The sequence below is a fragment of the Mustelus asterias genome, unplaced genomic scaffold, assembly GCF_964213995.1.
Source record: "Mustelus asterias unplaced genomic scaffold, sMusAst1.hap1.1 HAP1_SCAFFOLD_1699, whole genome shotgun sequence".
In the NCBI taxonomy this organism is placed as follows: Eukaryota; Metazoa; Chordata; class Chondrichthyes; order Carcharhiniformes; family Triakidae; genus Mustelus; species Mustelus asterias.
In genome coordinates this window covers 14,328-36,157 of record NW_027591644.1, presented here as the reverse complement: position 1 = coordinate 36,157, position 21,830 = coordinate 14,328, and the positions used below count along the sequence as shown (strand labels likewise).

Below are 21,830 nucleotides of genomic sequence, written 5' to 3'. Positions count from 1 at the left end.
TTACAGTCCAGGATGGAAGAGGGAAGATCTCCCAGGTGCCTTGGATAACGTCACCAGGTAACGTAACACATGACACGAGATGCATTGGTTTACAATACATTCTGGAGCCCCACGCTCTAGCTGAGGTCCAGATCGTGATCAGTGAAGGTTTAGCATCACTCCCTTTTATCCTCTACACCTATATACTTTAACTAAACACTTCCCAACCCGCCATCTTCAAAGATTTGCAAACATAAATCCCCATTCTCTTCCTGCAGCCCCCTTTTTGTGTTTCTCCAATACCAGCTTTTATCAACTGGCCATAAAAAGTCTATGCATCGAAGTAAAGTTTATTTATTAGTGTCACAAGTAGGCTTGCATTAATACTGCAATGAAGTTACTGTGAGAATCCCCTAGTCGCCACGCTCCGGCGCCTGTTCGGGTAACACTGAGGGAGAATTTAGCACGGCCAATCCACCCTAACCAGCACGTCTTTCGGAGTGTGGGAGGAAACTGGAGCACCCGGAGGAAACCCACGCAGACACGGGGAGAACGTGCAGACTCCGCACAGACAGTGACCCAAGCCGGGAATCGAACCCAGGTCCCTGGTGCTGTGAGACAGCAGTGCTAACCCACTGTGTCACCGTGCTGCCCCGGGTCCCTGGCGCTGTGAGGCAGCAGTGCTAACCCACTGTGTCACCGTGCTGCCCCGGGTCCCTGGCGCTGTGAGGCAGCAGTGTGAACCCACTGTGTCACCGTGCTGCCCCGGGTCCCTGGCGCTGTGAGGCAGCAGTGCTAACCCACTGTGTCACCGTGCTGCCCCGGGTCCCTGGCGCTGTGAGGCAGCAGTGCTAACCCACTGTGTCACCGTGCTGCCCCGGGTCCCTGGTGCTGTGAGGCAGCAGTGCTAACCACTGTGTCACCGTGCTGCCCCGGGTCCCTGGCGCTGTGAGGCAGCAGTGCTAACCCACTGTGTCACCGTGCTGCCCCGGGTCCCTGGTGCTGTGAGACAGCAGTGCTAACCCACTGTGCCACCGTGCTGCCCCGGGTCCCTGGCGCTGTGAGGCAGCAGTGCTAACCCACTGTGCCACCGTGCTGCCCCGGGTCCCTGGTGCTGTGAGACAGCAGTGCTAACCACTGTGCTGCCCCGGGTCCCTGGCGCTGTGAGGCAGCAGTGCTAACCCACTGTGTCACTGTGCTGCCCCGGGTCCCTGGCGCTGTGAGGCAGCAGTGCTAACCCACTGTGCCACCCTACTGAAGTCCCAACTTTCTGCTCCCCGACTCCATCAATGTGCTGATTCTTCTCGCTGTTAATGTGAAATTCAAATCCATGTCTTTTAGCTGGGAGTGAGGGTGCCTTGGCTGCTCGGGAGGGTCTTTCGATGCGAGTGATTGTGTGTGTTTGCTTGACGGGGCACAGATCAAGTGGAGGCAGCAGAGGGGCAGCTTTATCACCAAGTATAGGCGATGTGTCATCGAGAGTGTCCTTTCAAACTCAGCTGTGAAAGTGGGACAGAGAAGGAGCAGCTTCACACTGCAGGAACTTGCATTTATCTCGTTCCTGCGGTTGGTGTAACGTCCCAAGATGGTTGACGGGGGTGGGGTGTAAATCAGGCCCAATACTGGCACTCTGTTCAAGAAGGGGACTGGGACAGGTGGCCTAAAAGCTTGGTCAGGGTGGTAGGTTTCAGGGAGCCAGCAAAATGTGCAAGTCACAGGGATGTTTGAGATTTTATTCCAGTCTGACTGTCTGCATCACCAAAGGACCCACGGCCAAACATGAGAATTTATTTTTACCACTTTGCTATTTGCCCGAAGGTGCTGCCTTTGGCTCGGGGTCCAGTTAGTTCCACAGGTGTCTGGATGCATCCAGCAGCTCACTCTGGCTGTCATTCTAGCAAGCGAGAATGTCGACTAGAGAGTGGACAGCAGTGGTCACCAAAGCTCACTTTGTCCTCAGTGCATCTGACTCGGCCAGTTTCAGGACAATGGCTTGTGGGGTCCCTCCCTGACCACCTGCCCTACCACCTCATTCCGTGGGCCAGCTGTAACACACACCCACACACACACACCCACACACACACACCCACACACACACACCCACACACACCCACACACACCCACACACACACCCCAGTGCCCTGGCTGAACTCAGAGCAACAACACAGACTGGAACTGCTGTAAAACAGAACCTCAGGGGCCCACAAGACTGAGGGGCGACCTGATCGAGGTGTACAAGGTTATGGGGTTGGGAGGGGGAGGGGGAGGGGGAGGGGGAGGGGGGCATGAACAGGGTGGATAGGGAGCAGCTGTTCCCCTTGGTTGAAGGGTCAGTCACGAGGGGGCACAAGTTAAAAGTGAGGGGGTGGGAGGTTTAGGGGGGATTTGAGGAAAAACGTTTTTACCCAGAGGGTGGTGAGGGTCTGGAATGCGCTGCCTGGGAGGGTGGTGGAGGTGGGATGCCTCACATCCTTTACAAAGTACCTGGATGAGCACTTGGCACATCATAACATTCAGGGCTATGGGCCAAGTGCTGGCAAGTGGGATTAGGTGGGCAGGTCATGAGTCGGTGTAGACTCGATGGGCTGAAGGGTCCCTTCTGCACTGTAGTATTCTGTGATTCTGTGATGATGGATTAGCGGACGAAGCGATAAGATGATCTTAATGTTTGCTTATTCCTGAATCAGGATCCCAGCTTGATTTCTAAGGTGCTTCAACTGTGGTGAAATGTCCCAGAGTGATTCACGCCAGTCCCATCAGACAATTAAACTGACTCTGAGCCAAAGAAGGAGATATTTGGATAGGTGAATGAAAGCTTCTTCAGAGAGGCCGTGTTAAAGAGCAACTTATTACAGGAGGGGATTCGGCAGGAAATTGCAGAGTACTGTCTAAGGGTCGAGGATTCGAGGAGTGCTCGGAGGGGAGTGCGGAGGTTACTGAGACAGGAAGGTGTGAAGCCATGGAAAGATCTGGAACATGTGCACGAGACTTTCAGAATTGCTGCGTCGCCCAGAGTATGTCGGTGGGCTGGTTTGGGGTGAATGGGACTTGGTGCAAGTTAGACAGAGGCAGCAGAGGTTTGGATGTGATGGGTGGGAGATTACGGGGTTCGGGGAGTGAAGGACACCCAGGATTAGGTGGAATATTAACCACTGATCTTTCTGAAACTGCATGGCGCTCTGTCGTGTGAGAGTGCTTCGTCTTGTTTGGAATATCTTTGTTCTTTACCAGAATATGGCGTCATTGGTCAGACCAGCGTTTATTGGCCATCCCTAACTGCCCCTTGAGAAGGGGGTGGGTGAGCCGCCATCTTGAACCCGCTGCAGTCCCTGTGTGGTGTAGGTACACCCACTGTGCTGTTAGGGAGGGAAGGGTGTGGGTGAGCCGCCATCTGGAACCCGCTGCAGTCCCCGTGTGGTGTAGGTACACCCACTGTGCTGTTAGGGAGGGAAGGGGGTGGGTGAGCCGCCATCTTGAACCCGCTGCAGTCCCCGTGTGGTGTAGGTACACCCACTGTGCTGTTAGAGAGGGAAGGGGGTGGGTGAGCCGCCATCTTGAACCCGCTGCAGTCCCTGTGTGGTGTAGGTACACCCACTGTGCTGTTAGGGAGGGAGTTCCAGGATTTTGACCCCAGTCGCAGTGAAGGAACGGCCGATATATTTCCAAGTCGGGATGGTGAGTGGCTCGGAGGGGGGAACTTGCAGGTGGGGGTGTTCCCCATGTGTCTGCTGCCCCCCCCTTGTCCTTCTAGATGGGAGAGGTGGTGGGTTTGGAAGGTGCTGTCTTTTACACAGGTGGCAAATCTCGTGGAACAATGTTCCTCACAGTTTGTGTTGTTTGGTCAAGTCTTTCCAACCAATCTTCATTAAGTAGCTTCACGTGATAGAGAGAAAGCAACACTGCTGTTAGAGACTGATCCACGGCGATGAATTCTCAATATGTTACCCAGGCAAAACCCTCCAACAGTGCGGCGCTCCCTCAGTACTGACCCTCTGACAGTGCTGCACTCCCTCGGCACTGACCCTCTGACAGTGCGGCACTCCCTCAGTACTGACCCTCTGACAGTGCGGCGCTCCCCAGCACTGACCCTCTGACAGTGCGGCACTCCCTCAGCACTGACCCTCCCACAGTGCGGCGCTCCCTCAGTACTGACCCTCTGACAGTGCGGCACTCCCTCAGCACTGACCCTCTGACAGTGCGGCGCTCCCTCAGCACTGACCCTCTGACAGTGCGGCACTCCCTCAGCACTGACCCTCTGACAGTGCGGCGCTCCCTCAGCACTGACCCTCTGACAGTGCGGCACTCCCTCAGCACTGACCCTCCCACAGTGCAGCACTCCCTCAGCACTGACCCCCCCACAGTGCGGCGCTCCCTCAGCACTGACCCTCTGACTGTGCGGCACTCCCTCAGCATTGACCCTCCCACAGTGCAGCACTCCCTCAGCACTGACCCTCCCACAGTGCGGCGCTCCCTCAGCACTGACCCTCCCACAGTGCAGCACTCCCTCAGCACTGACCCTCCCACAGTGCGGCGCTCCCTCTGCACTGACCCTCTGACAGTGCGGCACTCCCTCAGCACTGACCCTCCCACAGTGCGGCACTCCCTCAGCACTGACCCTCCCACAGTGCAGCGCTCCCTCAGCACTGACCCTCTGACAGTGCGGCGCTCCCTCAGCACTGACCCTCCCACAGTGCAGCACTCCCTCAGCACTGACCCTCCCACAGTGCAGCGCTCCCTCAGCACTGACCCTCTGACAGTGCGGCGCTCCCTCAGCACTGACCCTCCCACAGTGCAGCACTCCCTCAGCACTGACCCTCCCACAGTGCAGCGCTCCCTCAGCACTGACCCTCTGACAGTGCGGCGCTCCCTCAGCACTGACCCTCTGACAGTGCGGCGCTCCCTCAGCACTGACCCTCTGACAGTGCGGCGCTCCCTCAGCACTGACCCTCTGACAGTGCGGCGCTCCCTCAGCACTGACCCTCTGACAGTGCAACACTCCCTCAGCACTGACCCTCTGACAGTGTGGCGCTCCCTCAGCACTGACCCTCCCACAGTGCGGTGCTCCCTCAGCACCGACCCTCCCACAGTGCGGCGCTCCTATTGGCAGCAGGTAGTGTCAGCATCGATTCTGTGCTCCTCTCCCTGAATTGGGACTTGAACCCATGGGGGGAATTTTCCTGTCCCGTCCACCAGAGGAACCCTAGAGGACGGGGCCAGACCGTGCAAAGGTCCATTGGCCTCGGGCAGGATTTTCCAGTCTTCCGTGGCTGGAAAATCCCAGCCAGAGTCTTTTGCAAGTGACATTCACTGAGTCACGGCACCCGGGGAGAAGGGTGGCTCGAAGGATGGATTGCGGAGGCAATGTCAACGTGGGAAGTCATTACTGGTGATGCACGGACTGCACTGGGATAGCGGACAACTGGAGGCTTACAGGGGGAGCCCACACAATCCTGAGGACAGGGGCAGGGCGAATACCCCAGGCTCAGAGCTACAGGCAGTCTAATACCTGTTAGAGTTATAAATACAGTATGTGTTTCTCTTCATTAAATACAAGATTGTCTGCATTCACACACATTTCCGTAGAGCCCTGAACCAATCCTGTGCGACGGTTAAATATTTAATGTTTCTATAATTTACTCTGTCTGCCCTGCGTTTGAATATTGCATCATTAATTTGCCTGAAGTCACAGCCTGGAAATCCCCTGGTGACAAAGAGGTTTCAGATCCGACATTTTGTCTTGTCAACCATCTTGTGAAACATCTCTCAGAGTAACCTCCTATCTGTGGCTCTTTATTGCTTTAACTGCCTCTCAGCACCAGGGACCCGGGGCAGCACGGTGACACAGTGGGTTAGCACTGCTGCCTCACAGTGCCAGGGACCCAGGGCAGCACGGTGACACAGTGGGTTAGCACTGCGGCCTCACAGCGCCAGGGACCCGGGGCAGCACGGTGACACAGTGGGTTAGCACTGCTGCCTCACAGTGCCAGGGACCCGGGGCAGCACGGTGACACAGTGGGTTAGCACTGCTGTCTCACAGCGCCAGGGACCCGGGGCAGCACGGTGGCACAGTGGGTTAGCGCTGCTCCCTCACAGTGCCAGGGACCCGGGGCAGCACGGTAGCACAGTGGGTTAGCACTGCTGCCTCACAGCGCCAGGGACCCGGGGCAGCACGGTGACACAGTGGGTTAGCACTGCGGCCTCACAGCGCCAGGGACCCGGGGCAGCACGGTGACACAGTGGGTTAGCACTGCTGCCTCACAGCGCCAGGGACCCGGGGCTCGATTCCCGGCTTGGGTCACTGTCTGTGTGGAGTTTGCACGTTCTCCCCGTGTCTGCGTGGGTTTCCTCCGGGTGCTCCGGTTTCCTCCCACCCTGCAAGGATGTGCAGGTTAGGTGGAATGGCCATGCTAAATTGACCCAAGTGTCAGGGATTAGTAGGGTAACTAAGTAGGGTTACGGGGATAGGGTCTGGGTGGGGTTGTGGTCGGAGCAGGCTCGATGGGCTGAATGGCCTCCTTCTGGACTGTAGGGATTCTGTGATTCTATGATTCAAGTACTTGGATGAGAACCTTGGCACATCATAACATTCGGGGCTATGGGCCGGCAGATGGATTAGGTGGGAGTTCAGCTCTTTCTAATGTGTCAGTGAAAACTCGATGGGCTGAAGGGCCTCTTCTGCACCGTCTGGTTCTCTGATAGACTTCCCTGCCGCAGTGTTTGCTGGAGAGGGGAGACCTCACCCCCGGTTGTTTATACGTGGGTCTCTGCAGGCTATCGGGGGGTGGGGGGTGGGGGCGGGGGGGGGGAGGGGGGCATCACAAGTCAGCCCAGTCTGCTCTCAGCCAGAGCCCCCCAACATCCCTGCAGCAAGGACCCCGGAATAGTGATCGGAAGCAGGAAGTTTGGCTGCTTTTTCATATCCTTAACCCAGCGCTCAGTGCAATTCCTCCCCCCTGAACATAGCTCCCCCCCTGAACATAGCTCCCCCCCTGAACATAGCTCCCCCATTATCATGGCTCCCCCAATAACATGGCCCCCTCCTGAGCATGGCCCCCGCTGAACATGGCCCCCTCCTGAACATGGCCCCCCCCTGAACATGGCCCCCTCCTGAACATGGTCCCCTCCTGAACATGGTCCCCCCCTGAACATGGCCCCCCCCTGAACATGGCCCCCTCCTGAGCATGGCCCCCCCGAACATGGCCCCCCCTGAACATGGCCCCCCCTGAACATGGCCCCCTCCTGAACATGGCCCCCCCCGAACATGGCCCCCTCCTGAGCATGGCCCCCTCCTGAGCATGGCCCCCCTGAACATGGCCCCCCCTGAACATGGCCCCCCCTGAACATGGCCCCCCCTGAACATGGCCCCCCCTGAACATGCCCCCCCCTGAACATGCCCCCCCCTGAACATGCCCCCCCCTGAACATGCCCCCCCCTGAACATGCCCCCCCCTGAACATGCCCCCCCTGAACATGGCCCCCCCTGAACATGGCCCCCCCTGAACATGCCCCCCCTGAACATGCCCCCCCCCCTGAACATGCCCCCCCCCTGAACATGCCCCCCCCTGAACATGCCCCCCCCTGAACATGGCCCCCCCTGAACATGGCCCCCCCCATTAACATGGTCCCCCCTGAACATGCCCCCCCCTGAACATGGCCCCCCCTGAACATGGCCCCCCCTGAACATGGCCCCCCCCCCATTAACATGGCCCCCCCTGAACATGGCCCCCCCTGAACATGGCCCCCCCTGAACATGGCCCCCTCCTGAACATGGCCCCCCCTGAACATGGCCCCCCCATTAACATGGCCCCCTCCTGAACATGGCCCCCCCTGAACATGGTCCCCCCATTAACATGGCCCCCTCCTGAACATGGCCCCCCCTGAACATGGTCCCCCACTGAACATGGCCCCCCCTGAACATGGCCCCCACTGAACATGGCCCCCTCCTGAACATGGCCCCCCCTGAACATGGCCCCCCCTGAACATGGCCCCCCCTGAACATGGCCCCCTACTGAACATGGCCCCCCCTGAACATGGTCCCCCACTGAACATGGCCCCCTCCTGAACATGGCCCCCCCTGAACATGGCCCCCCCTGAACATGGCCCCCCCTGAACATGGCCCCCCCTGAACATGGCCCCCTCCTGAACATGGCCCCCTCCTGAACATGGCCCCCCCCTGAGCATGGCCCCCCCTGAACATGCCCCCCCGCCTGAACCTGGCCCCCCCTGAACATGCTCCCCACCCCCCCCCGCAGCGTGGCCCCCCGACCATGCCCACCCCCAGCCCCCCGAGCAAGGCCCCATCCTTGAGCATAGCCCCCCCCCCCCGAGCATAGCGCCCCCCAGAACATGGCCCCCCCTGAGCATGGCCCCCGCTCAGCATAGACCCCCCTGAACGTGCCCCCCCCTTGAGCAAGGCCCCCCCAGAACATGGCCCCCTCCCTGAGCATGGCCTCCCCGACCATGCCCCCCCCCCCCCCCGGCCTCAATGGAAGCTGCAGACTCAACCTGGTTCCTTCCTGGCCTGTAAACCGGCCTCGCTCCGTTTGTACGGCCGCTCCATTAACACACGGACGCTTGGGAAGGGAGAGCTTGTTCCAGCCGGGGAACCACTTACAATCTGACGCTTTCTTAAAGAAAACCAGTTTTAATGCTCAATGATGGTTTCCCCGTGTCCTCGGATGTGTGCACTCAGTTACTGAGGAGTATAACACATCATAGAAATCATCATAGAAACCCTACAGTGCAGAAAGAGGCCATTCGGCCCATCGAGTTTGCACCGACCACAATTCCACCCATGTCCTACCCCCATATCCCTACATATTTACCCACTAATCCCTCTAACCTATGCATCTCAGGATACTAAGGGGCAATTTTTTAGCATGGTCAATCAACCTAACCCGCACATCTTTGGACATAGCACTGCATTACACAGTAACTTCATTGCAGAGTTAATGTCAGGCTTACTTGTAACTAATAAATAAACTTTACGTGAAAGCAATGGGCCGAATGGCCTCCTCCTGCACTGTCAGGATTCTATGATTCTAAACATCTGTGATATCTGTCCAATTGAACCAGCTTCTTAACCAGTTTTACCCAGGTGCCTTTATCTCTGAGAAGAACAGTGTACGGACGCAGATATAACAGCAAACTTTATTAAATACAGTTAACCCGTGAATTACCCACTGTGTAGACAAGAAACATCCAGGGCTCGGCTGCACTACCCGGAAGGATGGCTGGGCCGGCTGTCGACCCGGTCCCCGAATCCTCCTGGTTTCTCTCCGTGAAGGTGATTCCCGCCGGCCGCTTCGTCCTTCCCTGGTCCGGACTTGGTCGTCACCCGTCTTTGCTCCCAAGATGTCCGCAATGCCTATTTTATCCCCTGTGGCCTCGCGGTTTGTCTTTCACCTGCCCTTGGCCTTCTGCCGATGGGGTCTCCGGAGGGGCGGGGGTGGTCTCAGCACCTGTTGACAGGACACTTGATCCCACCCCGGGGGGGGGGGCCTTGGAGTCTGGCCCCATCTCGGCTGTGGACAATAGGCTGATGAATGTCAAATAGGAGCCACGACCATAAATCATAGAATCCCCACAGTCCAGAAGGAGGCCATTCGGCCCATCAAGTCTGTACCGACCACAATCCCACCCAGGCCCTATTCCCACAACCCCATGCACTTACCCTGTTCATCCCCCTGACACTAAGGGTCAATTTAGCCCGGCCAATCCACCCTAACCAGCACGTCTTTCAGACTGTGGGAGGAAACCGGAGCACCCGGAGGAAACCCACGCAGACACGGGGAGAACGTGCAGACTCCGCACAGACAGTGACCCGAGCCGGGAATCGAACCCGGGTCCCTGGCGCTGTGAGGCAGCAGTGCTAAACACTGTGCCACTGTGCCCATCGCTTGCTGGGTTATCAGGACTGATCCATACTTGCCCCGGCAGCCTGTCCGAGTTCTGTACATTCGAACTTTGGCCAGGTCCGATTTTCTGCAGGCTATTTGCTGGAACTAGTTTAATTTAGAGTGCCCAGTTCTTTAATTACAAATGTCCCGTTTGACTTTGGGCTCAGCACCACGTAGCCCACCTGGCAGCTTCCTCCTGCAGTCCCTACACCCATCTAGCCATCACCCACATTCTCTGACAAAGGGTCATCCAGACTCGAAACGCTGGCTCTGTTCTCTCTCTCCATGGACGCTGTCAGACCTGCTGAGATTTTCCAGCATTTTCTGTTTCTGTCCCACGTTCTTTCTCTTCAGCCCCTGTGCTCCAGCTGAGAGTCTCCACAAAATTGAAGATCTGTCTGTTTTTTGTCCCTGTCACTGAGTTCTTTTTGTCACTGGAGTTCTTTTTGTCACTGGAGTTCTCTGACTCTATAAACACGGGCAATTGGGACTAGCTTCGGGGTTTAAAAGAAAAAGGGCGGTATGGACAAGTTGGGCCGAAGGGCCTGTTTCCATGCTGTAAACCTCTCTGACTATTGGCTTTAGGTTAATGAGATGTCTCTAATGTTTTTAAACTGTGGTTAGATATTAATGGGAGGCCTTCAAAGGAGAAATTTTGAGTGTGCAGAGTTTGTATGTCCCTGTCAGGATTAAAGGCAAAGTAAATAGGAATAAGGAACCTTGGTTCTCGAGGGAGATTGTAACACTGATTAAGAGGAGGAGAGAGTTGTATGAAATGTACAGGCAGCAAGGAACAGATCAGATGCTCGAGGAGTATAAAAAGTGCAAGAAGCTACTTAAGAGGGGAATCAGGAGGGCTAAAAGAAGACATGAGGTTGCTTTGGCAGACAGAGTGAAGGAAAATCCAAAGAGCTTCTATAGGTATGTTAGGAGCAAAAGGATAGTGAGGGATAAAATTGGTCCTCTTGAAGACCAGAGTGGTAGACTGTGTATGGAACCAAAAGAGATGGGGGAGATACTAAATGGTTTTTTTGCATCCGTATTTACTGAGGAAACGGGCATGGAGTCTATGGAAATAGGGCAAACAGGTAGGGAGGCCATGGAACCTTTACAGATCAAAGGGGAGGAGGTGCTTGCTGTCTTGAGGCAAATCAGAGTGGATAAATCCCCAGGACCAGACAGGGTATTCCCACGGACCTTGAGGGAAGCTAGTGTTGAACTTGCAGGGGCCCTGGCAGACATATTTAAAATGTCAGTATTCATGGGGGAGGTGCCGGATGATTGGAGGGTGGCTCATGTTGTTCCGTTGTTTAAAAAAGGTTCCAAAAGAAATCCGGGAAATTATAGGCCAGTAAGTTTGACGTCAGTGGTGGGCAAGTTATTGGAAGGTGTGATAAGGGATAGGATCTACAAATATTTGGATCGACAGGGACTTATTAGGGAGAGTCAACATGGCTTTGTGCGTGGTAGGTCATGTTTGACCAATCTATTAGAGTTTTTCGAGGAGGTTACCAGGAAAGTGGATGAAGGGAAGGCAGTGGATGTTGTCTACCTGGATTTCAGCAAGGCCTTTGACAAGGTCCCTCATGGGAGGTTAGTTAGGAAGGTTCAGTCGCTGGGTATACATGGGGAGGTAGTAAATTGGATTAGACACTGGCTCAATGGAAGAAGCCAGAGAGTGGTTGTGGAGGATTGCTTCTCTGAGTGGAGGCCTGTGACTCGTGGTGTGCCGCAGGGATCGGTGTTGGGTCCATTGTTGTTTGTCATCTATATCAATAATCTGGATGATAATGTGGTCAATTGGATCAGCAAGTTTGCTGATGATACAAAGATTGGAGGTGTAGTGGACAGTGAGGAAGGTTTTCAAAGCTTGCAGAGGGATTTGGACCAACTAGAAAAATGGGCTGAAAAATGGCAAATGGAATTTAACGCAGACAAGTGTGAGATATTGCACATTGGAAGGACAAACCCAAGTAGAACATACAGGGTAAATGGTAGGACTCTGAAGAGTGCAGTTGAACAGAGGGATCTGGGAATACAGGTACAGAATTCCCTAAAAGTGACGTCACAGGTGGATAGGGTCGTAAAGAGTGCCTTTGGTACATTGGCCTTTATAAATCGGAGTATCGAGTATAAAAGTTGGAGTGTTATGGTAAGGTTATATAAGGCATTGGTGAGGCCAAATTTGGAGTATTGTGTACAGTTTTGGTCACCTAGTTACAGGAAGGATGTAAATAAGGTTGAAAGAGTGCAGAGAAGGTTCACAAGGATGTTGCCGGGACTTGAGAAGCTGAGTTACAGAGAGAGATTGAATAGGTTGGGACTTTATTCCCTGGAGCGTAGAAGATTGAGGGGAGATTTGATAGAGGTGTATAAGATTTTGATGGGTATAGATAGAATGAATGCAAGCAGGCTTTTTCCGCTGAGGCTCGGGGAGAAAAAAACCAGAGGGCATGGGTTAAGGGTGAAAGGAGAAAAGTTTAAAGGGAATATTAGGGGGGGCTTCTTCACGCAGAGAGTGGTGGGAGTGTGGAATGAGCTGCCGGATAAAGTGGTAAATGCGGGGTCACTTTTAACATTTAAGAAAAACTTGGACGGGTTCATGGATGAGAGGGGTGTGGAGGGATATGGTCCAAGTGCAGGTCAGTGGGACTAGGCAAAAAATGGTTCGGCACAGACAAGAAGGGCCAAAAGGCCTGTTTCTGAGCTGTAATTTTCTATGGTTCTATGGTTTCTAATCCTGGAACGCTGTCCCTAACAGCACAGTGGGTGTACCTACACCACAGGGACTGCAGCGGGTTCAAGATTGCGGCTCACCCACCACCACCTTCTCAAGGGGCAATTAGGGATGGGTAATAAACTCTGGACCAGCCAGCGACACCCACATCCCATAAACAAAAAACTTCAATGCAGCAAGTGAGGTTCAAACTCATAACAGCGGCATAACCCTCTTTCCTTGTTTTTATTCATTCCTGGGCCATGGGCGTCATTGGCTGGCCAGCATTCACCTTAGTTAGGCCGCTCTTGGAATAGAGTGTTCGATTCTGGTCGCCACACTACCAGAAGGATGTGGAGGCTTTGGAGAGGGTACAGAAAAGATTTACCAGGATGTTGCCTGGTATGGAGGGCATTAGCTATGAGGAGAGGTTGGAGAAACTTGGTTTGTTCTCACTGGAGCGACGGAGGTTGAGGGGCGACCTGATAGAAGTCTACAAGATTATGAGAGGCATAGACAGAGTGGATAGGTAGAAACTTTTTCCCCAGGGTGGAAGAGTCAATTACTAGGGGGCACAGGTTTAAGGTGCGAGGGGCAAGGTTTAAAGGAGATGAACGAGGCAGATTTTTTACACAGAGAGTGGTGGGTGCCTGGAACTCGCTGCCGGGGGAGGTAGTGGAAGCGGATACGATAGTGAGTTTTAAGGGGCATCTTGACAAATACATGAATAGGATGGGAATAGAGGGATACGGTCCCCGGAAGGGTAGGGGGTTTTAGTTCACTCGGGCAGCATGGTCGGTGCAGGCTTGGAGGGGCCGAAGGGCCTGTTCCTGTGCTGTAATTTTCTTTGTTCTTGGTTGCCTGTGGAGGGCAGTTGAGAGTCACCCACATTGCCGTGGCTCTGGAGTCACATGTAGGCCAGACTGGGTAAGGACGGCAGATTTCCTTCCCTAAAGGGAACCAGATGGGTTTTTCCAACAATGGTTTCATGGTCATCAGTAGATTCTTAATTCCAGGTTTTTTTTAAAATAAAATTCAAATTTGATGGGGGTGGTCACAGTGGGTCAGCGCTGCTGCCTCACAGCGCCAGGGACCCGGGGCAGCACGGTGACACAGTGGGTCAGCGCTGCTGCCTCACAGCGCCAGGGACCCGGGGCAGCACGGTGACACAGTGGGTTCGCACTGCTCCCTCACAGCGCCAGGGACCCGGGGCAGCACGGTGACACAGTGGGTTCGCACTGCTGCCTCACAGCGCCAGGGACCCGGGGCAGCACGGTGACACAGTGGGTTAGCACTGCTGCCTCACAGCGCCAGGGACCCGGGGCAGCACGGTGACACAGTGGGTTAGCACTGCTGCCTCACAGCGCCAGGGACCCGGGGCAGCACGGTGACACAGTGGGTTCGCACTGCTGCCTCACAGCGCCAGGGACCCGGGGCAGCACGGTGACACAGTGGGTTCGCACTGCTCCCTCACAGCGCCAGGGACCCGGGGCAGCACGGTGACACAGTGGGTTCGCACTGCTGCCTCACAGCGCCAGGGACCCGGGGCAGCACGGTGACACAGTGGTTAGCACTGCTGCCTCACAGCGCCAGGGACCCGGGGCAGCACGGTGACACAGTGGGTTCGCACTGCTGCCTCACAGCGCCAGGGACCCGGGGCAGCACGGTGACACAGTGGGTTCACACTGCTGCCTCACAGAGCCAGGGACCCGGGGCAGCACGGTGACACAGTGGGTTCGCACTGCTCCCTCACAGCGCCAGGGACCCGGGGCAGCACGGTGACACAGTGGTTAGCACTGCTGCCTCACAGTGCCAGGGACCCGGGGCAGCACGGTGACACAGTGGGTTAGCACTGCTGCCTCACAGTGCCAGGGACCCGGGGCAGCACGGTGACACAGTGGGTTAGCACTGCTCCCTCACAGCGCCAGGGACCCGGGGCAGCACGGTGACACAGTGGGTTAGCACTGCTGCCTCACAGCGCCAGGGACCCGGGGCAGCACGGTGGCACAGTGGGTTAGCACTGCTGTCTCACAGTGCCAGGGACCCGGGGCAGCACGGTGGCACAGTGGGTTAGCACTGCTGTCTCACAGCGCCAGGGACCCGGGGCAGCACGGTGACACAGTGGTTAGCACTGCTCCCTCACAGCGCCAGGGACCCGGGGCAGCACGGTGGCACAGTGGGTTAGCACTGCTGCCTCACAGCGCCAGGGACCCGGGGCGGCACGGTGACACAGTGGGTTAGCACTGCTGCCTCACAGCGCCAGGGACCCGGGGCAGCACGGTGACACAGTGGGTTAGCACTGCTCCCTCACAGCGCCAGGGACCCGGGGCAGCACGGTGGCACAGTGGGTTAGCACTGCTGCCTCACAGCGCCAGGGACCCGGGGCAGCACGGTGGCACAGTGGGTTAGCACTGCTGCCTCACAGCGCCAGGGACCCGGGGCAGCACGGTGACACAGTGGGTTAGCACTGCTGCCTCACAGCGCCAGGGACCCGGGGCAGCACGGTGACACAGTGGGTTAGCACTGCTGCCTCACAGCGCCAGGGACCCGGGGCAGCACGGTGGCACAGTGGGTTAGCACTGCTGTCTCACAGTGCCAGGGACCCGGGGCAGCACGGTGGCACAGTGGGTTAGCACTGCTGCCTCACAGCGCCAGGGACCCGGGGCAGCACGGTGACACAGTGGTTAGCACTGCTGTCTCACAGTGCCAGGGACCCGGGGCAGCACGGTGGCACAGTGGGTTAGCACTGCTCCCTCACAGCGCCAGGGACCCGGGGCAGCACGGTGACACAGTGGTTAGCACTGCTGCCTCACAGCGCCAGGGACCCGGGGCAGCACGGTGACACAGTGGGTTAGCACTGCTGCCTCACAGCGCCAGGGACCCGGGGCAGCACGGTGACACAGTGGGTTAGCACTGCTGTCTCACAGTGCCAGGGACCCGGGGCAGCACGGTGGCACAGTGGGTTAGCACTGCTGTCTCACAGTGCCAGGGACCCGGGGCAGCACGGTGGCACAGTGGGTTAGCACTGCTGCCTCACAGCGCCAGGGACCCGGGGCAGCACGGTGACACAGTGGTTAGCACTGCTGCCTCACAGCGCCAGGGACCCGGGGCAGCACGGTGACACAGTGGTTAGCACTGCTGCCTCACAGCGCCAGGGACCCGGGGCAGCACGGTGGCACAGTGGGTTAGCACTGCTGTCTCACAGTGCCAGGGACCCGGGGCAGCACGGTGGCACAGTGGGTTAGCACTGCTGCCTCACAGCGCCAGGGACCCGGGGCAGCACGGTGACACAGTGGTTAGCACTGCTGCCTCACAGCGCCAGGGACCCGGGGCAGCACGGTGACACAGTGGGTTAGCACTGCTGCCTCACAGCGCCAGGGACCCGGGGCAGCACGGTGACACAGTGGTTAGCACTGCTCCCTCACAGCGCCAGGGACCCGGGGCAGCACGGTGACACAGTGGGTTAGCGCTGCTGCATCACAGCGCCAGGGACCCGGGGCAGCACGGTGGCACAGTGGTTAGCACTGCTGCCTCACAGCGCCAGGGACCCGGGGCGGCACGGTGACACAGTGGGTTAGCACTGCTGCCTCACAGCGCCAGGGACCCGGGGCAGCACGGTGACACAGTGGGTTAGCGCTGCTGTCTCACGGTGCCAGGGACCCGGGGCAGCACGGTGACACAGTGGGTTAGCACTGCTCCCTCACAGCGCCAGGGACCCGGGGCAGCACGGTGACACAGTGGGTTAGCGCTGCTGTCTCACGGTGCCAGGGACCCGGGGCAGCACGGTGGCACAGTGGGTTAGCGCTGCTGTCTCACGGTGCCAGGGACCCGGGGCAGCACGGTGGCACAGTGGGTTAGCGCTGCTCCCTCACAGCGCCAGGGACCCGGGGCAGCACGGTGACACAGTGGGTTAGCACTGCTGCCTCACAGCGCCAGGGACCCGGGGCAGCACGGTGGCACAGTGGGTTAGCACTGCTGCCTCACAGTGCCAGGGACCCGGGGCGGCACGGTGGCACAGTGGGTTAGCGCTGCTGCCTCACAGCGCCAGGGACGCGGGTTCGATTCTCGGCTCGGGTTGCTGTCTGTGCGGAGTCTGCACGTTCTCCCCGTGTCTGCGTGGGTTTCCCCTGGGTGCTCCGGTTTCCTCCCGCAGTCTGAAAGACATGTTGGTTAGGGTGCATTGACCCGAACAGGCCCCTGGAATGTGGGCGACTGGGGGAATTTCACAGTAACGTCATTGCAGTGTTAATGTAAGTCTTACTTGAATTTGATTTGATTTATTATTGTCACATGTATTCGTACACAGTGAAAAGTATTGTTTTATTTGTGACATTAATAAAAAAACTTCCACCATGACAGGATTGGAACCCGAATCCCCAAGAACATTAGGTGAGTTTCTGGATTAATATTCCAGCGATAATATCGCTCGCCCATCGCCGCCCCACATCTCTGTAGGTACCATGCACGAAGCAAGTGTGCCACATGTAACCTCCTGTTCTTTGTGAACAGGCTGGTGAGGCTGGCGAGGCTGGCGAGGCTGGCGAGGCTGGCGAGGTTGGCGAGGCTGGCGAGGTTAGAACATAGAACATAGAACATAGAACATTACAGCGCAGAACAGGCCCTTCGGCCCACGATGTTGCACCGACCAGTTAAAAAAAAACTGTGACCCTCCAACCTAAACCAATTTCTTTTCGTCCATGAACCTATCTACGGATCTCTTAAACGCCCCCAAACTAGGCGCATTTACTACTGATGCTGGCAGGGCATTCCAATCCCTCACCACCCTCTGGGTAAAGAACCTACCCCTGACATCGGTTCTATAACTACCCCCCCTCAATTTAAAGCCATGCCCCCTCGTGCTGGATTTCTCCATCAGAGGAAAAAGGCTATCACTATCCACCCTATCTAAACCTCTAATCATCTTATATGTTTCAATAAGATCCCCTCTTAGCCGCCGCCTTTCCAGCGAAAACAATCCCAAATCCCTCAGCCTCTCCTCATAGGATCTCCCCTCCATACCAGGCAACATCCTGGTAAACCTCCTCTGCACCCTCTCCAAAGCCTCCACATCCTTCCTGTAATGTGGGGACCAGAACTGCACACAGTACTCCAAGTGCGGCCGCACCAGAGTTGTGTACAGTTGCAACATAACGCTACGACTCCTAAATTCAATCCCCCTACCAATAAACGCCAAGACACCATATGCCTTCTTAACAACCTTATCTACTTGATTCCCAACTTTCAGGGATCTATGCACACATACACCTAGATCCCTCTGCTCCTCCACACTATTCAAAGTCCTCCCGTTAGCCCTATACTCAACACATCTGTTATTCCTACCAAAGTGAATTACCTCACACTTCTCCGCATTAAACTCCATCCGCCACCTCTCGGCCCAACTTTGCAACCTGTCTAAGTCTTCCTGCAAACTACGACACCCTTCCTCACTGTCTACCACACCACCGAGGTTGGTGAGGTTGGCGAGGCTGGCGAGGCTGGCGAGGCTGGCGAGGCTGGCGAGGTTGGCGAGGCTGGCGAGGCTGGCGAGGCTGGCGAGGCTGGCGAGGCTGGCGAGGTTGGCGAGGCTGGCGAGGCTGGTGAGGCTGGCGAGGCTGGCGAGACTGGCGAGGCTGGCGAGGTTGGCGAGGCTGGCGAGGCTGGCGAGGCTGGCGAGGTTGGCGAGGCTGGCGAGGTTGGCGAGGTTGGCGAGGCTGGCGAGGCTGGCGAGGTTGGCGAGGCTGGCGAGGCTGGCGAGGTTGGCGAGGCTGGCGAGGTTGGCGAGGCTGGCGAGGTTGGCGAGGCTGGCGAGGCTGGCGAGGCTGGCGAGGCTGGCGAGGCTGGCGAGGTTGGCGAGGCTGGCGAGGTTGGCGAGGTTGGCGAGGCTGGCGAGGTTGGCGAGGTTGGCGAGGTTGGCGAGGCTGGCGAGGTTGGTGAGGCTGGCGAGGCTGGCGAGGCTGGCGAGGTTGGCGAGGCTGGCGAGGCTGGCGAGGCTGGCGAGGTTGGCGAGGCTGGCGAGGCTGGCGAGGCTGGGTTCCGGTGTGGCAGCACAACACTGGTTTTCATTTCCTTCCATTCGCTGGTGGGATGTGGGCATCGCTGGCTGGGATGGTAAACTCTGTGTGCGCCGGCTCCGGTGTTCAGTGAGATGCCGAGTGCGTAAAGTGAAAAGCATTTGCTGACCGTAACACAAACAGGGGGGCGGGGGACAGGGTGGGGGGGGCGGGAGGTGGGGTGGGGGGGTGGGGGGCGGGGAGGGGCGGGGTGGGGGGTTGGGGGGCGGGGAGGGGCGGGGTGGTGGGGGGGCGGGAGGTGGGGAGGGGCGGGATGGGGCGGTGGGGGGCGGGGAGGGGCGGGGAGGGGCGGGGTGGGGGGGTGGGGGCCGGGGAGGGGCGGGGCGGGGGTCACTGAATTTCTTCAAGGTCGAGTGTTTGATCGACAAGGCAGCCGAGGGTCGCGGGGAGAAGAGGGCAAAGTGGAGATGAAACCACAATCACATCAGCCACGGCCTCTCTATGCTGTATCCGAGGGGCTGAATGGCCTTTTCCTGTTGCAGAACCCTAACCTTTATACTATCGAAATGCAGGACAGTGACCATCTCCCAGAGAGAATCTAACCATCTCAGCCTGACAAACTATGGCACCACTATCGCTGAATCCCCCCACTATCAACACCCTGGGGGTCACCATCACTGAATCCCCCCCACTATCAACATCCTGGGGGTTACCATCACTGAATCCCCCCCACTATCAACATCCTGGGGGTTACCATCACTGAATCCCCCCACTATCAACATCCTGGGGGTCACCATCACTGAATCCCCCACTATCAACATCCTGGGGGTTACCATCACTGAATCCCCCCACTATCAACATCCTGGGGGTTCCCATTGACCAGAAACTGAGCTGGTCCCAGCCATATAAATACTGTGGCTCCCAGAGCAAGTCAGAGGCTGGGAATCCTGCGGAGAGTAACTCACCTCCTGACTCCCCAAAGCCTGTCCACCATCTACAAGGCCCAAGTCGGGAGTGTGATGGAACACTCCCCACTTGCCTGGATGGGTGCGGCTCCAACAACACTCAAGAAGCTCGACACCATCCAGGACAAAGCAGCCCCGCTCGATCGACACGCTAACCACAAACACTCACTCCCTCCACCCCCGACGCACAGTGACAGCCGTGTGATCCATCTCCAAACTCTATCTAACCCCCTCAGGATCTCAAACCTTTCAATAAGATCACCTCTCATTCTCCTGTCCTCCAGTGGGTACAGGCCCAACCTGTTCAACCTCTCCCCGTACAATAAAAGCCTCAAACCCCGGGAATGTTGCTCAGCACTACCAGCCCAGGCCTGACTGTATCCCAGCTTTGCCCTGGGCACAAGGGGGTGAATGACCTGGGAGGAGTTTTCAATCTGAGGGGGTCACGTTCCGACCGGGAGCGGGTCAGACACGAGAACCTTCCTGAACAGCGGGGAATAAATCCACGTGGAATATCGTCAGAGAGGTTCCATAGAATTACAATGTGAATTCCCTCCTTTACCGGCTGGGGAATGGTCCCAAACTGATGGGGTTTGTGTGTGTGTGTGTGTGTGGCTGGGTGATAAACTGCTGGATCCAGCCTTTTAGTGAGATGCTGGGCATTTAAAATAAAACAGACTTGAGGAAGGGGCTGAATGGCCTCCTGTGTACCAGGTTCAATGAGGGGCTGAATGGCCTCCTCCTATTCCTGTGACTCTATAACTCTGTGTATATGTGTGTCTGTGTATGTGTATGTTTTTGTGTGTGTAAATGTCTCCGTGTATATGTGTCTGTACATCTGTGTGTGTGTATGTATGTGTATATCTGTGTGTACATGTGTGTCCATATATGTGTGTGTGTGTGTGTGGAGTAGGGGGGAGGGGGTGATAAACTCTGCAAGCTGTGGGATTTCAGTGTTGAAGTATTTACGGAGTGTGATCCATAGAGTGTGTCCACTGCTCCCTCCCTGTCTCTCTCGCTGTCTGTCTCTCTCTGTCTCTCTCTCTGTGTCTCTCTCTGTGTGTCTCTCTCTGTGTCTCTCTCTGTGTCTCTCTCCCTCTATCTTTCTCTGTGTCTCTCTCTCTCTGTGTCTCTCTCTCTCTGTGTGTCTCTCTCTCTGTGTCTGTCTCTCTCTGTGTGTCTCTCTCTCTGTGTCTCTCTCCCTCTATCTTTCTCTGTGTGTCTCTCTCTCTCTCTCTGTGTCTCTCTCTCTGTCTCTCTCCCTCTATCTTTCTCTGTGTCTCTGCGTCTCTCTCTCTCTCTCTCTGTGTCTCTCTCTCTCTCTCTCTGTGTCTCTCTCCCTCTATCTTTCTCTGTGTGTGTCTCTCTCTCTGTGTCTCTCTCTCTCTGTAATCTCTCTGTAATGTCTCTATACCGTGGCTCTAGTGGCGCAATCGGTTAGCGCGCGGTACTTATACAGCAGTGCGGCCAGCGAGCGATGCCGAGGTTGTGAGTTCAAGCCTCACCTAGAGCACAGATTTTACCCTCACTTAACCCCCAGAGTGAGCCCCCGCCAACGGGACAGACCCCACACCCCTCCCTGTCTCCCCCACCCTCACAAATCTGCCAGCAAGCCTTTTAATACATTATTACATTAATAAGTTAATAAATTAAATTAATAAGTTAATACATTATTCAGCCAAAAAAAGAGAATCGGGAAAGAGCAAATTTGGTTCAATGGGGCTTCAATGAGGTTTGGGTTTAATGGGGTTTGGGGGTTCAATGGGGTTTGGGATTCAATGGAGTTTGCATTGAATGGGGTTTGGGTTCAATGGGGTTTGAGGTTCATTAGGGTTTGGGATTCAATGGGGTTTGGGGGTTTAATTGGGGTTTGGGGGTTTCAATGGGGTTTGGGTTTAATTGGGGCTTGGGTTCATTGGGGTTTGGGTTCAGTCGGGTTTGGATTTGAATGGGGTTTGGGTTCAATAGGATTTGTGTTCAATGGGGTTTGGGTTCAATGGGGTTTGGGGGTTCATTGTGGTTTGGGGTTCAATGGGGTTTGGGGTTCAATGGGGCTTGGGTTCAATGGGGGTTGGGTTCATTGTGGTTTAGGAGTTCAATGGGGTTTGGATTCAATGGGGTTTGGGTCCAATGGGGCTTGTGTTCAGTGGGGTTTGGGTTCATTGTGGTTTGGGGTTCAATGGGGTTTGGGGTTCAGTGGGGTTTGGAGTTCAATGGGGTTTGGGTTCAATGGGGTTTGGGGTTCAATGGGGTTGGGGGAT

At 56.5% G+C, this 21,830-nt stretch overlaps 1 protein-coding gene and 1 non-coding gene across 2 annotated transcripts; one reads left to right on the top strand and one right to left on the bottom strand.

Moving 5' to 3' along the window:
* Positions 1-18,044: 18,044 nt before the first annotated feature.
* Positions 18,045-18,656, bottom strand: LOC144488599 (uncharacterized). The gene has a single exon (XM_078206659.1). The coding sequence runs from the start codon at positions 18,654-18,656 to the stop codon at positions 18,045-18,047; it is 612 nt and encodes a 203-aa protein (XP_078062785.1).
* A 2,331-nt stretch (positions 18,657-20,987) lies between these two features.
* trnai-uau (transfer RNA isoleucine (anticodon UAU)) lies at positions 20,988-21,082 on the top strand. Its single transcript has 2 exons — positions 20,988-21,025; positions 21,047-21,082. It is a non-coding gene; the product is annotated as a tRNA-Ile (tRNA).
* Positions 21,083-21,830: the final 748 nt, after the last annotated feature.

Excerpts from the sequence above, each read along its gene's own strand:
- LOC144488599 (XM_078206659.1), bottom strand. The coding sequence starts at position 18,656 with ATGAAAACCAGTGTTGTGCTGCCACACCGGAACCCAGCCTCGCCAGCC.